This window comes from Falco biarmicus, chromosome 4 (assembly GCF_023638135.1).
Source record: "Falco biarmicus isolate bFalBia1 chromosome 4, bFalBia1.pri, whole genome shotgun sequence".
NCBI classification, from domain to species: Eukaryota; Metazoa; Chordata; class Aves; order Falconiformes; family Falconidae; genus Falco; species Falco biarmicus.
The window spans coordinates 67,828,838-67,845,505 of record NC_079291.1 but is presented as its reverse complement, the minus strand read 5'-3'; the positions used below and the strand labels follow the sequence as shown (position 1 = coordinate 67,845,505).

The 16,668-nt window shown below is 45.7% G+C and overlaps 1 protein-coding gene across 1 annotated transcript in view; it reads left to right on the top strand.

Moving 5' to 3' along the window:
• The first annotated feature begins 333 nt into the window (after positions 1–333).
• ELL (elongation factor for RNA polymerase II) overlaps positions 334–16,668 on the top strand; it is a 53,995-nt gene continuing 37,660 nt past the window's right edge. Inside the window, exon 1 of the mRNA XM_056337332.1 lies at positions 334–507. Coding sequence (XP_056193307.1) covers positions 373–507 — 135 coding nt within the window. The 5' untranslated portion in view covers positions 334–372. The remainder of the gene's footprint in view (positions 508–16,668) is intronic.

The window sequence follows — 16,668 nt, the reverse complement described above, 5'->3', positions numbered from 1 at the left end:
CCTGCAGGCCCTGCCCGAGGCTGGGGGGATGGCCGTGCCCCCCAGGCCGTGCCCGGGGGATGCCGGCCCACCGCCCCCTCTCTGAGGTCCTCCAGCGCTGAAGGGCTGCACCAGACCACCCTCCCCGCCATGCCCCGCGGCCCTCATTTGCATATCCCGCCTTCTCTTCCCATCTCCCAATCCCACGCGGAGGCCGGAGGGGCCCGGCCAATGGGAGCGCCCGCTGCCCACCTCCTCGCCCCAGCAACAGGCGCCCCAGGTGGGCGGGGCTGGCGGAGCGGCGGCAGGGCGACTCATGAATAATACATAAGGGGGCGTGGCGGTAGCGGGAGGCCCCGGCGGCCCAGGCGCGGAGGGGGAGACGGTCCCAAGATGGCGGCGCTGCAGCCGGAGCGCGGGTACGGGCTGTCCTGTGGCCGCCTCGGCCGCGGCACCCGCGTCTCCGTCTTCCACGTCAAGCTCACGGAGAGCGCCCTGCGCGCCTTCGAGAGCTACCAGGCCTGTAAGGTAGGGGCGGCGGGCACGGCCCCGCGGCGGGCGGGTGGCCGCCACGAGGCCCTGGCCGGAGCCCCGCGGGCGGCACCGGCGGGGTTGGCACCGGTGTCTTTTTTTTGAGGGGGGGGCCGTCTTCTCACGAGATGGGGTGGGAGAGGGTGTCCTGTCCTGCCGCTGCGGGGTGTGTGACGGGGGGGGGGGGCGGACCCCGGTAGATGACTTGGGGGGGGCGGGGGAGTCGTTCGGTGTGAGGCCCTCACCGGTGAGGGCCTGAGGAGGTGGGGGGGGACTCCCGCTTCCCCGCGAGTGACCGGGGAAACCGGGGGGGTGGGGGGGCGGCCCTACTGTCCGGCGCCTGAGGGAGGCAGGAGGGGCCTCGCTGTGTCCCCCCCAGTAACGCCCCGGGGACATCCAGTACCCCCCCAGTGCTGGTTGAGGGGCTCTAGTGCGGCCCCGCCAGTATGTGATTGGGGGGGGGTGGGAATCGTGATCACCGGTGAAGTACCTGGGGGGGGGGGGGGGGGGACTGGGAGATGTCTGTGTACCCCCCAGTAACTGCTGGGGCGACCACGGTGTGTCCCCCCCTCCGCGGTGGGTGACTGTGGGGGCCCGGGAGCCGAGGTCTTGGTGCCACCCCCCGGTAGATGGCGGGGGGGTGGGGGGTTCTCGGTGGCCCTCCCGGTAGGTGAGTGGAAGCTGTCGTCAGTCCCCGGTAAGTGGCAAGGGAGGGGGGCGAGGGACGTCGATGCCCACCCCCGCCCCGGTGAGCGTGTGAGAGGGTGCGCACCCCCCCACCCCCCCACCCCCCGGTGAGCGTGGGTTTCTGTGGCCCGGGGGGCCGTGGCCCTAGGGGGGGCGGGGTGGGTCCATCCCCGGTGCTGGCATCCTGAATTGGGGGTGTGTGGGGATGCCCCTTTCTTACTGCCACCTCCTCGGGGCACCCGGTTGTGTGCCCCCCACCCCCGGCCCAGTGCTCCGCTCCCCCCGGAGGGGCAGGCTCAGGCTGGGGCTCTATTTTGAAATTTCCAGATTGTCTTTTCTGAGACATTTCCTTGAAATGCATCCAGAGAGCTTATTAGTCATGTAAATAAAGAATAATGGCAATACTCGGCATCTGTCGCTAGGATGGACCAGAGAGGGATTAAAAGCTGTCCTTTTTATTGTAATTTTATGGTGTTTTTTTTTTTTTCCTTTCCACTTCTGATCCTGTGAAGAGCGTATCTGTCTCCTCACCTTGCCAGGGAGCAGGGGGAAGCTGGGAACCTAACCTATTTGTCATTAGGAGCGTCTTGCCTGCCAGCTTCTGTAGGATAAACCATATGTTGTCACAACACTATTTTTAATTTAGGGTGTTGGTTACATCACATCACTGAATTGGGCAATGTCTGTATGAGGCCGAAGGTAATTACTGTACCAGGATTTATCAACTTATATTTTAATGAGTGTTTATCAGCATTATGAGAAGTCAGTAGCAATAAGTGACAGACTGAGGTACTAGCTTTTTTTCTCTGAAAAAGAAAGCAAACAATGAGAAGAAATGTTTTCCTATGTATTAGGAAAGCCTTTTCTTTTGGGAGAGGGAGAGTAGGAAGACTACAGGCAGCTGTGTTAAATATTTTGGGAAGCTATTCTGAGTCCATGTCACACATGAATAGTGGTGTTTATTTTCTAAATGAAGTCTGGTTTCTAGATTGTTTGGTGGCCAATGGCCACTAATGAACTTTGCTTCCTTCACCACCACCCAAAAGAGAAATAGTCAAAGGCTACTGGTGATTAAATGGGCAGGAAAGGATAAGGGCAGAAGAGCTCGCTTGTTTGTCTAGTGAATAACGCAACAATTAGTGGGCTATTAAACACATATGCTCATTCTGCATTTGTTCTATAAACAGTTTCTCCAGTTTGTTGGATGTCTCTGCTTCCCCTGAAACGCTTGGCTCTGGCGATGCCAAGAAGCGACTTTATAACACACCTTCGGTGTGTGTGTTTGTCCAGTCTAGGCTCAGATTTAATTTTGGTCTGCAGTAGGTAAATGGAAAAAATTTGCTAAGGCTTCTCCTGCTCGGTTTGGTTTTAAATGTAGTATAACTGACGGCAACGTTGTGTAATATGTAGAATGGCCTGGAATCCAATACTGTTGTTTGTGTTACCTGAAGTCCAACATGTGTGCAGTCTGACCTGTTTCATGCACCAGGATAGCACGTCAGTGCAATTTCTGCGACAAGGCTCTGTCTCTTTGCCAGAACAGGCAGGGTAATGTCTTCAGTTGCTTGCTTGAGTTTGTTCTTGGTCTAATAATAATATATTGGGATTACATAATCCAAAAATGATCACCCAGCCGGGCGAGCTGCCATTTGTTTTTAGTGTCCCTTGTGCCAGAGCAGTTGCATTCTTGGTGTGGAGCTGTACCATGTGTGGATCAGGCAGCAGGCCTATGGACAAACAGATATTTGTCGTCTTGAGTCTCTCCCGCTTGGGTGTCTACTAAATCGCCTGTGTCCTGGTGAAGAAGGTGGTCGTGGGTCTGTATATTGATGCCCAACTCTTGTGTTTCAGCAAGCTGTTCCTGTATCCTGCACAGAACGTGGAGCTGCTGCTGAAGAGGTCCAGATCACAGGGCTTTTGGCTCCTTGCGGCCTTTAAAAGTATTTCTCCAGTAGCAGGGGGTTATGCTTACCTGAAAGAAACAGGAGTCTTAAAAATAACACTAGCTTCCTAGGGGACATCTTTAAGATGTCGCCCGTCTGCTCCTTGTGAAACTTGCTGCCCCTGAAACTGCTTCCATACAGTTGTGAAACTTGAATGCTGACTGCTGAGCTCCGCAGCTGAAGGCTGAGCGGTGGAAAATGTGTCCCAAGTCAGTTTGTCCGCTGATGAAATGGAGCTGATCTGGTGTGTGAGCCTAAAACAACTTTTGGTTCTCTGCGCTCCCTTGGGTCTGTGCACAGGCTCTGTTTAGGCCTTCCCAGCCCCACACCCCCCCCACCCCCCCCACCCCAAAAGACAGAGCATGACTTTTCACCATCTCTACTGGTCTGCCTCCAGCTTTCTTGCTGCTCATGTCCAGGTGCAAGGGAACTCCTCGTGCCCCTGCCCTGTTTTCCTCTCTTGGTCCTATCATGGACCCTGTCCTCTGCACTTGACAAGGTTGTATGTCTCCATCTGTGGCATTCATCTTTTGCTTTTCACGCTGGGTTTTTTAGCAACATCGTGGGGGTTTCTGGATAAGAAGAAGCCTTAATGCACAACTTAAAGTGCAGCCGGTGTCGGAGCGTCTGGTGTGGCCGCCTGGAGGGATTTGGTGGGTTCCAGGTCCAGCAGCAGGTCCAGGTTGCAGCCACGGGCGGTGAAGCCGTTGATGGAGGAGCTGAAGGGAAGGATGGAGCAACCTGGGGAGGGGGGGGAAGGGAGGGGTTGGGTGAGGGAGGGTGCTGGGGGAGGGGGAGGAGGGAAGAGGAGAAAGAAAAAAGAGGAGGAGGAAGGAAGGGGAGGAGGAAAGACAATAAAGGAGGAGAGAAGCAGGTGGAAGAAAAAGAGGTAGAAGAAAAAAAGAGGAGGAAGGGGAGGAGGAAAGAAGATAAGCCACCCGTTGATTCGCTGGTGAACTTTGACAGATGCACAAATATTTATTGGGGGCTAAGCTGTGATAACCAAAGCGCATTGCCCCTGTGCTCTACTAGCTGAACTGAATTTTGGAACTGTGGTCTGATAGACGGGGCTTCCCAAGTCATCTCTGTGCCTTCTATGCTCTTCTTAAACTGGCAGTGACAGAAGTTATTTCTCAAAGGTTAGGCTTAAACCGACCCCTCATAGTCACTGCTTATTGACAGAACTTTTTCAGACTTTGCTTTTGGAGCAGGTTGTTACAGATGCCTTCATCTTGCTGTGTTTAAAGCATGAAATACAAAATGAAGCCTCCTGCTGTCATTACAGGGTCTTTAGGGTAATGCGTATTCATGCTGACTTGGGAAATGAAAGCTGCTTGCAGGTGTCAGGAGAAGAACAATCCGGCTTTCAAATCAAAATTCATTGAATTATCTTAAAGCTTTTTGCATCACTTCTCCTTTCCTGTAACCTGTTTTTTCCTGTCCTATTAATTCACTGATGCTGTAGTCCGTCAAAATTGAAGCTATTACGACATCAGGAACATGAGTCGGTGACATGACTAAATGAATCAGAGGAGGCTGGCTGGAAAGGAAGCTCATTGTACACGTACATCTCCTCCCAATCAGCAAAAATGGGACAGGATATGCAGAACATACTGAACTGCTAAACTCCTGCTAAATGTTCTTAATGTTGACCTGAATGTGGCACCTCCCATTTGAAGGAGGGGGACAAAGAGACATTTAACATTGTGCTTGAGGAATGTTTTGGCCTGTGGCAGTTTCCTTTCAATTATTTAGGGTAGCTTTTTCTCTCAACCATATACCATTTGGATCTTCTCAAATTATAGATTCATCTCTATAGTTTTCAAATTGCATGGGAAAGAATTGTCTGTAATTTACATCTAAAGTGACGTACAGTTGCTATGGGATTCGGTGGCAAATTATAAACCCATTATGCCTTTTTTTTTTTGTACTGGTGGTAGCAGACTAAAGAAGTAGGTCTAATTGGTGATGTGCCAAGGGAGAACAGAAAGTTTGTGACAGTGTCTTTGTGACCGATAATGCTTTTTAAAATTTTTTTTCCAAATGTGATCTGTTTTTTATCAGCAAATCATACGACACCATTAATTGGAGAAGTTGGAGTTTGGGCATTAACAACTTTACTTTCTAGCAATACTGGGGGAAGCAAGCTGGAAGATTAACCCCTTAGATTATTTTTATGAGGCGAGGCTGTGGTGGTGGTGTGGGTTTGTGTTGTGTTTTTTTTAAAGATAGGCAAGTGGAGTGTTTTGGCACCCGTATCAATGGCTCTAGCAGCTGGATCCTGGTGATTGTATTCATACCCAGCAAGACTAAACCTTGGTCCTTTTCAGCATATTCTATAGTTGGTTTCTTATTCCACTTAAACAGCAGCAAAGGGAGAAAGGAGAGCCATTATAATTTTTTTTTTTTACTTTTCTCTGAAGCATATCTGATCAAACACTGTGCAAGTGAGTCTCTTGGAGCAGTCAATCTCCAAGTGATAGCTGGCCGGCGTGTGCTGCAGCAAATCCTGCCTTGAGTGGCTCCTGTGCTCACCCTGAGCCAGTGACTGGCAGAGCATGGATTCTGTGGGTGATCCTCCAGCATCAGGGTTTTTTTCTGAACCAGTCTGAAGTGCTCTGTCCTGTTTAGTTAGTTTTTGTCATAGTGCTGCTTGGCAGAAGGTTGGTGACTGTTGAAATAGTTCACTTGCATAGTGCCGACTCTGTTGGGATAGCAGAAGAGCCTTTATCACTGGCGAGGGAGGGCAAGTTTTGTTTGAAAAAAGCATTTGAGGTCTTGTTAGTAAATGAACATGTTATCTCCTAAACAATTTGCGTGTTTCATAGTCATTCAATTTAAACTCTGTTCTGCCTGTAACTTGTAAGCATAAACTTGTGAAGCGTCTCCAAAATCCCTGGTGTTTGTGCATGTTGAAAAATGGGAAGGGACAGACTGCATGCGTCACTCTCGTACTCATTTGTGCCAGCTAATCCATGGGAGAAGAATACATTTTGGCTGACTTAGTGGTTTTGCTGCTAATGCACAAGGGAATGCATTTGAATGGATGGAGTGGCTGCACGGGTTTAGGTAGACTTTGAAGAGATACTGTATGTCTGGGATCCTGTACTGGATACCCTAGTTTGTGAACACGGTTGTGTAATGTGCTGGCTTTATTTGGGTTTTGGGGAATGAGAGGAGAAGTTGAAGGGGGAAACGTGGTCATCAGCTCAGCATCATAATGTCAGGAAGGCTGATATCAAGTTACCTCTGAATAATTAAGGTTAATGCTGTTTCTGGAGGAACCATTATCTGGAGTAAACCTAATGCTAATGAAAAATAAAAAAAGCTTGATAACTTGAACTATGCTAATATTTTACACAGGGTGGATACAGAGGAGACATCACCAAAACTAGGCTTCTACATTCAACGTGCCTTAGCTTGACCTAGATGCATTATCCAGGAAAGGAGCTTGGATTTGCTGATAGGAAGAGTTTTCTATGGTAGCTCATGTGTTGCTTAGAAACATCCCATGTACATAAGGCAACTTTTACACACCATGGTAACCTAGTATTGCCTTTTGACTGGCGATGTTTTTGTTAAGGTTTGGTTGTTTTTTTTTTTTTCTCCCCCCAAAGAACTTAATATATTTAAAGAGCATGATAAACCCCTCAGGGGTTGGTTTGCAGAGTGGTGGTGTGTATCACTGCTGCATTGGCAGAGCAGACTTCCAAAATCCAATCCTTTTTGCATTGCTCCAGTAAAAAGGCAGTCTAGAAAAAACACTGCTCTGTGCACTTGGTCTCTCCTTTCTTTACATTGGACTAGTGCCTTTCTTAATTTAAAGAAACCAGCATTTGTTTAACTCAAAAAGAGGTCACTGCTTGTGTGCCGGACTTGACTTAGCTGCCCACCTCCACCTACCTTGTCTTCCCTGATCTGGTACGGTCTGATTGGAGTTAACCCTATGATTTCCCTCTGTGCAACAGAACTTTTCTTTTGATACATGGGAGAGAGTACTTTAGCCCAGGGCGTTCAGGGAAAACCAAGATGCTTTACTCTTTTACAGAGTCTCTTAAGGGCAGCTGCCACCAGTTACTTGTTTCTTCTTATGTGTGCAGAACCCGCAACCATCTAGGGAGGCTCTGGGCACCGTCCTGGGGCATACTGCTCTGCAGGAAAGCAGGGCATAGCAGGGAGAAGGCTGGAGCCAGCATCTTGAAGGATGATCTGTGCATAGCACTGCGAGCAAAGGCTTGAGTTATGCTGCCGGCTTTGGTCCCGCTCCAGACCACGCCATTGAGTTTAATGGTAGATGCAGGCATTCTGTGCCTGCATGTGATGGGGTTTAGCAAGTGCTGTGAAACTTCCTAAAAAGCAACTAGTTGCCTGAACCTTTGTAGTATTTAGATTTCATCAGTACAAACATCCTCTTGACTACGTGGCTCGAATATTTTCAGGCCCATGTAGTTCAGCTGATGGGTCTCGCTTTGGTAAGTGCAGCCATCTGACACCCATGGTAGTTTTGTTCATACAGGATTGGTGCTCTGAGGATAGTTTAAGCCAATTGTCATTATTTAGCAAAAGCAGATGTGTTACTTAAAAGCCTAGCAAAAAGCCCAGCAGGATGGAAGGAATGCTAGCTCAGTCCATATCAGTGTGCCCAAAGGATCCATATTTTCTACAACTGAGGTGGAAGATGCTAATTTAATCTTTCTATATTCTTACCCGCTGAGGGCCTGTTCTGTGATGGGCTGCAATCAATACATTATGTGCCAGTTGTGGTTATTTGAATCATATTTCCACATTTCAGTGTCTAGACTTTATGTTTGTGTGAGTTTTGCTGTACCTTTCCAGCTCCGGCGCTGATTTCAGTTGGTTTTGGCTCCTGGTTTCTATGAGGAAATCAAATGGGCTGTGTTTCTGTCTTTCCCAGTCCCCAAAAAAGAAGGGAACAAGCGACTTGGCAGAACTTAGTTTTTTAAGCTCCTTTGCCACCATTTTTCTCTCTTCTGAGAGAATCTGTGTGTGGATAAGCCGGGTTCTGCCATTTGGTGACGAGCAGATGAAAGTAAAGACAAACCACTGGATGGCTGGAGATAAATCTCTCCCTGGTTCTTAAACTGAGAAAAATCTGCTGTGGAAAAAGGTATGATCTTGGCATAGGCAATCAAGGCTAGAAAAAGCCGATATGCACACGTTTTTAGAAATAAACCCCCCACGGTAATCAACAAAATAAGAGCATTTATTGAGCGCGAAGCAGCCTTTTAATTGACTGCAGCTACTGTGCCTCATTTTTAGCCAGCAGCTTTCTTGCATCCGCAGATATTCAGGAGTGTGGATGTCAGTGAACAGGAGGATTGGTCTGTGTTGGGTAAGTTTGAGAGTTTTTCTCTGATGCTCGGAGAAGTTGGTAATGACATGGACCTAGATTACCTTAACCTTCCTGTGACCAGAAGGTAGGACAGGCTTCAGTCACACTAACGGTAACTGCCAGAGGAAGTAGGGACTTGTGCAGAAAATGGTGTGTAAACCTGAGCTGAGGCTGCGTTAATTCGATTCTGAAAACGAAGCTCCTGGTATAAAGTGTATTATGGATAAATTGGTGAAAGGAAATAATGTTCCCAACTCATAATTAATTTGTAAAGCTTGCTGCCATGAAATTTAAAAGGCTTAAGTGCATCTGAATAGCAAGAAAAATTGGTCGTGTGGTATGCAAAGAATAAAAGCTGTGGCTACAACTCCTCTATGCATCTCTGCGTGTCAGCTCTTCGGCTCCCACTTTTCCCCTGGTGTTTGAGGGGTTCTAGCTTGTTGCCAAAACCATAGCTTTATCTCTTCCAGGGAGCTGAGCTCTGTGCAGATGTCAGTGTAAATTCTTCCATTCCTTTCAGATCCAGGATTCGGTGGATGCTTTTCAGAGTCCGGGATGGGCGGAGTAGCAAGGAAGCAAATTTTTCCACCCAGCTTGAGCTTGGGCAAGCGGAAATTGTGCCTTGGAAGCCATATAAGGCAAGTCAGTCTGCTCTTGCTGGGCTCACCTTTCTACCAGGAGCCTGGAGAAGGGAGCAGCCCTTGCTCACAGGGAGAGCATAAGGTCTGCTGGTCCTTTGAAGTTGTTCCGTGTGCGTCTGACACTTGCTGGAGGTGTGGTGTGGCAGGCCTGATTAGGTCGTAGCAACCCATTAACTCCCTGACTTGTGGGGCTTTAGCACGCTGTCCCAAAACGAAGGCGTAAACTCATGATTCAGAATGAAACTGCTGTAAAATGACTGGAGCTGGGAAGAGGTTGAGGCAGGTCAGAGAGGGGAGCAGCCTTCTGTCACAGGGTTTCTTCATTTCCTTCAGCAGCGTCTGATGTGGGTGCTGTTGACAACAGACAGGGCTGAGCAGGACTTTGCTCTGAACTGATAGTTCCTGCGTTGTTAAAATAGGTTTTTGAAAACACTGATGGCACCTGTTCATGCTTCAAGGGTTGTTCAGCCATCAGAGCTGGTGAAGCCCCAATCGTGACCTCTGCTGTTGCTTCTCAGAGTTAAGAACAACTTCTGCTCCCATAAATAGTCTCTTAAGAAGTGCGTAGGAGCTTTGCTGACCAATTTCTCCTGAAAAGCGCTCAGTGACACCTGCACTGTGACCTTGTTCACTGTTTCCCTGCGTGCTTGCCAGAGCAGGTGTGTTTTGGTGGGAGTGTGGTGGTCCTGTCCACAAGCTCTTGCTTCCTTCTTTCCCAGTAGATAGTCAATAATAGAAAGAACCTTTAGTTATTTGTGTACCTACATGCTCTTCATGGTCAGGTAAGGAGGCTGTTGATACTTCTCCTGTGTGTTTTTCCTGCTGTCAGATCTGAAGTGCATCCTGCATTAGTGGGGTCCACCCACATTCGCTGATGCCATCGAAGAGGTGAGGGTGGCTACCATGCAGCTTCCAAAAGCTCCTGGGCTCTGTGCGCTTCAGAGGTGGTCTGACAGGTGTAATGGATGGCTACCAATCCTCTTTTATTCCAGAAAGAGTGTGATTTTTTTTTTTTTTTTTCTAAAAGAGAACGATGCAGCTGAGCAAGTGTATTGCAATAAACCAGTTCTCCCAGCCTGGAGTCTAGGAGCAAACCTGTGCTGATGGAGAGTCCTGAAACACACAGCTTTGCTAAGGCAGCGGCTTTTTGTTTGATCTTTAGAAATGTGGAAATAGGAAGGGGGAGGTGGTAATGGATAAAGGATAAAGTAAAACATACTTAACCTTTACAAATGTAAATGAAATATCTTAGACTTTAAATATGTGCTTTAGTTGACATGAACATAGTGGTGATTAAAACCAATTGCAAATATTTTTCTGGAAGCGTGATTCTGAAATCTTATGGGTTAAGGACTGTGTTCTTCATGCATTAAAATGGTACAGTAGTGATCACTGCACTAAAATCTAGAACACTTTCTTTTTGGGTTTCTTAACATGAAGGGGTGGGGGGAAAGATTTATTACCTAGAAGGTTTGATACTGGAGTGTCAGGCATGTTTCCATGACCTTCCTACTCTGCCGTCATTTGCACTGGAAACATATCTAATGTAGGTGCTGCCTGCATCTTGTCACAAGTTTTAATGCTCTTGTACAATTAAGGCCTTTTACTTGTCGTTAAGACTAAATTTATGGATGCTGACAGCAGGAAGAAACACACTTTTAATCTAACCTCAGATGGGCTCAGTTAAGAAAGCAAAACGTTTCAGCTAACTAGAAATTGCACAGATTGTTATATTTAGACCAAAAATTCTGGTCAGACAATTAAGTGCTGGCTCAGTGGCCATACCACTTCTTTTGCATGTATGAATTAGATTAACTGCCTCGACTCACTCTGTCAGGCAAGAGAGATTCTCTATCTTAAGGTATGAAATCTCTCGGGGATTTTGGGCTTGGACCCAGGGAGTCTTTTTGCAGCTCTGTGGTCAATCTCTATTTAGTCAGCAGCGGTGGTATGTTTTTACTCTTCTTATCTGAAAAATTTTCATGTTCATTTTTGGAATTTGTTGTAATCTGAACTTTCACAGGTGTCCTTGCGGGGAGTGAAGAAACATCTGACACTTTTTTTTGGAGGTAGGTTTTTGCCAGTTTAGAAGAGTATGTTCTTTCTTTTGCTGTTTGTCGCTTTATTTTTGGAGCAGGTTTGTTACCAACCAGCCTGGCAGTGCAAATAAAGACATAGCTGAAACAGTGCACGTTCTGTGCTTCTCACTGAAGGAAAGGCAGTACCTCGTTTAACTCGGTAGTGGCTTCTTCAGGCAGTTGCTTTTGCTTTTCTATCGGAGAAAGCAAGCACCCCTGGAAGATGGTGTTTCCAAGGAGGCGGTTAGCAGTGCTGCGTTAGTGGTGGGTACGTAACATGATGAGGTTATAACATGGTAGAAAATCTGGTGGGGTTGTCTTGCATAATACTTTCAGCTGGATTTTTTTTTTGTGGGCAGCTTCCCTCAGTGATAGAAAAAACCTGGCATTTGCGTTTATCACTTAACACCCCCATGCAGATGGTGAGACGGTATGAAATTTCAGTGACATCCCTGTTGAATACTGAGTTTCTGTTGGGTTGTGTACCCAGAGTACTGGTCAGTGTTGAAGCACCTCTGTGTGCCTGAAGGCCAAAAGAAGCAGTGTCTGAGCATCTTGCTTTAGCTTTTGAGGTTGTTCTGGCTCATGCGGCGTTGGTGGTCGGATTTCTTTTGGATTCCTTTAGGATCCAGGCTCTGTTGACTTTGGTTTGTCGTAGAGTCTTCCAGCAGGGCTGGCTGTGACTCCCTGAGGAACATCTGAAGATTGTCTTAAGCAGAACTTTGTCAGGCTAGTAATTATGCTTCCCTTTAAGTGTCAATAGGATGTAGTTGGGCACAAGGAGAAAACTGGTCCAGGCTTGTTTTCCTACGCTCAGCAGTGTGTATGTTAGGTGAGATGTGTTCTGGGATGGTTGAACGAGTTCGTCAATCTGATCTCTAAATTGCCTTTACTACTTTTCTTGCAAGAGAAAAATATAGAAAGCTGTGTGGAAGATAAGGATCATACTGATGTTTCAGCAGCTCGTTTAAGCCATCCTATGAGCACATAGGCAAATGAATCAGCCCTGGTGTCTTAATACATCCTAAAATACATTAGGCTTTCGTAAGCAAATTCGGTGGGTTAGAACTGCTGTATTTTCATTAAAAGATTGCAGTGGAGAAAACGCTTTAAAATTCAGCCTTAGGGTTGTGTTGTTCATTAACTGATAGTCACTCCTGTTTACCTTGTGTGATAAGTACAATGTTAAGAATGGCTAACAGTGCTGATGCCGTCACAGCTGCCCTTCAGAGAGAATTGTGCTTTTTTTTTTTTTTATGGCTTGCTTTACTGACAGGTGGGTTTTCTTGAACTAAAAGAAATGCAAACAGCCAGAATGTACCTCTCCTAATCATGGAAAACTGCTTTTTTTTTTTTTTTCTTTTCTGTTCTTAGCAGCTTGGTAATACTGGTCTTGGTACAAAGGTCGTTTAAAAATCTGACATGTCAGGCCAGCAGCATACTGCTTCTTAATGAGGCTTAAAGCCAGCATGTAGCTGCCTGGTGGAAATAAATTTGGCTCTGGAGCAGCAGAACAGGGGAGATGTGAATGGCTCACTGTGGGGGGGGTGGGGGGTGGAAATCACTTGACAGCCCCCCTGTATCTCTAGGTAGCCCTCAGCACCCAAGCACTTGCAGTTTGCTCCCATTATGGGGTTTTAATTTTTCTCTTGTTATGCAAATGAGCACAGGTGTCTGACAGCACATTTGCCTTCTCCGAAGAAGAGCAGCTAAAATATCTTCCAGAATATGCACATGCTGTTTTAAAATTATTTCTTCCTGTGTTTCAGAATTTGAGATTATCTCCCCCTAGCCTTGGCTTCTCGCTGCTCCATAGCCACCATTCAGCAAGACGGCGAGGAGGTCCTGCAGTGTCTTGCTACTTCATCGCCGTCTTGCTTAAACCCTCCTGCTCAGGATGTCACTTGACATTGAACTAAAGCTCTTGAACCTTAAGTTCCTTGTTCTCTGTGAAGCTTCGTCAGTAGTTTGAATGTCTGAGGGCTTTGCTCTAATCCTGTTCCCCAGCACTTCAAGCTCCAGTACTGGAATTTCAGCACCTTCAGCCTCGCCTCAGTCTTTTTGGCTCTTGGACTGCTCTCCAGTTAAAACTAGGTCAGAAACAACTGTCAGCTTCTGATATTTCACTGTTCCTGTTTTATAAGTTGTAACCCAGTGTTGCTGTGTTTAATCGCTTGCTTTGATTTTAACATATTAAATGTCTCTTCTTGCTCTGTGTGAGCAGCCTGATGTAGAGCTGGTAAAACTGCTTAAAGTAACATCTTTGCTACAGAAGCAATGTTACCTTGATTGGGTCTGAAAAGGTGAATTATCTGTGTGTTACATGTAGTGCCTAAGATGCCAAACTGACAGATTTTTTTTTGTCCCCCACAAGCTCGATCTAACTGCACATTTGCTGGCAGTTTGTGTACAGCCAGTTTTCTAGCTGTAATTAACCAGCTTCTCTTTCTGTCTGAGTGGCTTTTTAACCTGATGGGTGAAAGAAAAACTGTTTAAAAAAATAATAGAAACCTACAGATCGGCGAGGAACACAATAAAGCAGGTATGTTGGAAGTAATTTAAAATATTTATTTTTAACTGAGTACTAGCTAACTGTACCTATTCAGCATTTTTATGACTATTGGAATGGTGCTTGAAGTCTGAGCTGGACTCCCTCAGTATTCAGTGAAATCCACCTGGTGTAATTTGAGAGTATCCTTACTCTTTTCTTTCAGACAGACTTTGAGCTAGCTAGCAATATTGGAATACTTGGGCATTTTTGCATAAATTGTATTTAAATGAATTCTTACTTTTCAGTATAGCTTAAAGGTTGTGGTTTTAAAATTCTGCCTGAGCTGTCATCTCACAAAGTTTTCCAGATCAGCAAGTTGTTTTATTAAACTGTTCTTAATATGCTCAATTTTTTTTTTGTGTATCTTCTGCTGCTCTGTGAACCTCTCCTAGGATCTAAGGGTCTCTGGGCTGGAAACCCTTGGTTTTGGAGGTACCAGTGCAATCCTGCTCTTGCAACGAGAGCTGAATGGTCTCCAGTAAATGCCACATGAAGTGGCGGTGTCTCCGTATGCCACCTGGGAAATGTTAGCTGTTTCACAGATGGAGGAGTTTCAACCCAGAGGTGAAGCACTTTATGTAAGGTCACAGAAGGAAAGCTTCTGACAGAGGGCAAACGGAATGAGTCTTGACTCTAAATCTGATTCTGTAGTTACTTTACATCACTTCCAGAGCATGGCCTTCAGCCTTGGATGGAAGAGCTTGTGTGTTTTAATCAGTTATGGAAACTTTATGATGGGAATGAGGGGGAGTTGTTTTAGATGTGCTGTCATGACATGTATTCTGTATTAATTTGGGAAACATTTTCTTCTGATGGTTGAGGGTTTTTTACAGTGCAAAAGCTAAACCCAAAATATTTGTAGTACATGTACTCAATACAGCTGGTTATGGAAAAGCTTTCTTTTAACTATTTAACTACTCCCAGCTCTTAAGTGTGAGGGTGACTTTCATCCATGTCTTGTGTCTGGCCAGTGCAGTGGAGATGTATGTGCTTTATAGTCATTAAAGGTAGAGACCAGTCAGATAGAGAATTGTCTGTAAGCAGCTTTTGTAGGGTAGCAGTTCAGAAAAAACCCATTAACTTGGGCTAAGACTGATGATTTTTGTGACTGTTTTGGAAGATGCTTGGCTGGAAGACCCTTGTGTTATATTTAGACGGCAATAGGAGAAGTAAAGGCGAGTTGTTTCAGTTACCTGGGCAGTGGTACAGGCCCTCTCAGGCTTCAGTTGCTGACCCAGTAGGGTCAGATAGCGGTTCAGGAAAGGAATTTGGCAAAATTAAGTGCGGAGTTTAAAAGAAGAGGAGCATTTAAACAGAATGTAGCTGGCCAGAAGAGTAGGTGAATATTGACGGTGGCTGTTCTGCTGCTGAGAGCACAAATGACAAAGTCTCATCCCACAGAACCGGGTCCCCCATTGGCCCTCTCTCCGCGATGTGGGTGTCTGGATGTGTCTGTGCTGGATGGCCGGCTTGCTGCCACTGCCAGCCAACTTCTGCTTCCCGTTCCCCAGCAAGGGGAAACAGATCTTGGTCTTGCCTTTATTTAATAGCTAAATTCTAAATCTTTTCAGTGAAGTTTATAAAAATCTTTACTTTTCAGTTGTATCCGCTTTTCAAATTTGAACCCATTGAAGGTGGGAAGGGTCAGGAATAGAAATGCTGGGTAGCTGCTGTGATCCTTTTTGGGCATTCAGTCCAAAAATGCCTCTAGCTCCACATTTCAAGGACCTGATTTCATTGTCAGAACAGACTGAAAGCAATATTGCTTCAGAAAGCCTAATCGGTGAAAAGTATTATTTCTAAGCTAGACAGTAGCGAGCCAAGTGATTTCCACGATTGAAATAGTTTTCCTTAGTGTTTTCACAAGCTTTTTGGTTTTGTTTGAGAGGTGGCCACATCTCCAACATCTAGTAAACAGTAAACCTCCCTCTTTCAGAGGAAGCACAGAAGCCTTCATTCGAGGTATCTTGTACTAGAGGAATGGCTTTTAAAATATTAATCTGAGAAAATCTAAAACTCCTTAATGATTCTTGGCTCATAAAAGTGTTTAAGTAAAGCCTTTAGGGAAAACCAGAACCGCTGTTCACCTTTAGCAGAGTTGGGAATTTTGGATGATTCAGTTTCCTTCTGCCAGTATTTTTTTTTTCTTAGTCCTTTCCCAATTTAACAAGATCATCTGATAGCTACAATAAAATTCTGCTGCAAAAACAAGCAGTGTTACATGCAAGAGATGATTACCCAGGGAATTTTGAGCATGGATGTCTTAATGGGATTCTTGCCAGACTATGGTCTCTCTAAATTGTCTTGTAATGCAAATGTGTACAGATGCTGAAGCCATACTGCTGCACTTTTCTTAAGAGAATATTTAATAATCAGTACACTTATTAGTGTTTCCAATACATGGAGGCAAAACAGGAAATTTCTTTGTGGAATGGCGTTTCTTCTTGAAAACAGTGTTTCAAAGCAAATGCACGTGTTCAAAAAAAAAAACAACCAAACCCACAACCCAAAAACAAAAAACCAAACAAAAAACACAAAACCAAATTAAGAGGGTTTGCTTTCCTTTGCCTGCACTTTAGAAATACCAATATTTATCTTCCTTTTTTCAACCCTATCTTTAACTTCCAGTATCTAATAGATTTAGCTGTGCTGAAAGATACACAGTACTGCTCTGTAAGAAAGGAATAGATTCAGGCTATGTAAGCAGACTTAAATTCTAACTTAATTTTTTGATTTAAAATGTTTTTTTTTTTTTCCTCCTGTATAAGCAGGTGACTGTAGGGTTGCTGGTTTTAAAAAGGGGTGGGCTTTGGAATGTGTTAACTTTTCCCCCAAACTCCATACAGTTGCTTGCAAGTAACAAAACAGTGGAACTTATTTCTAGGTTTGCACTTAAATTTTCACA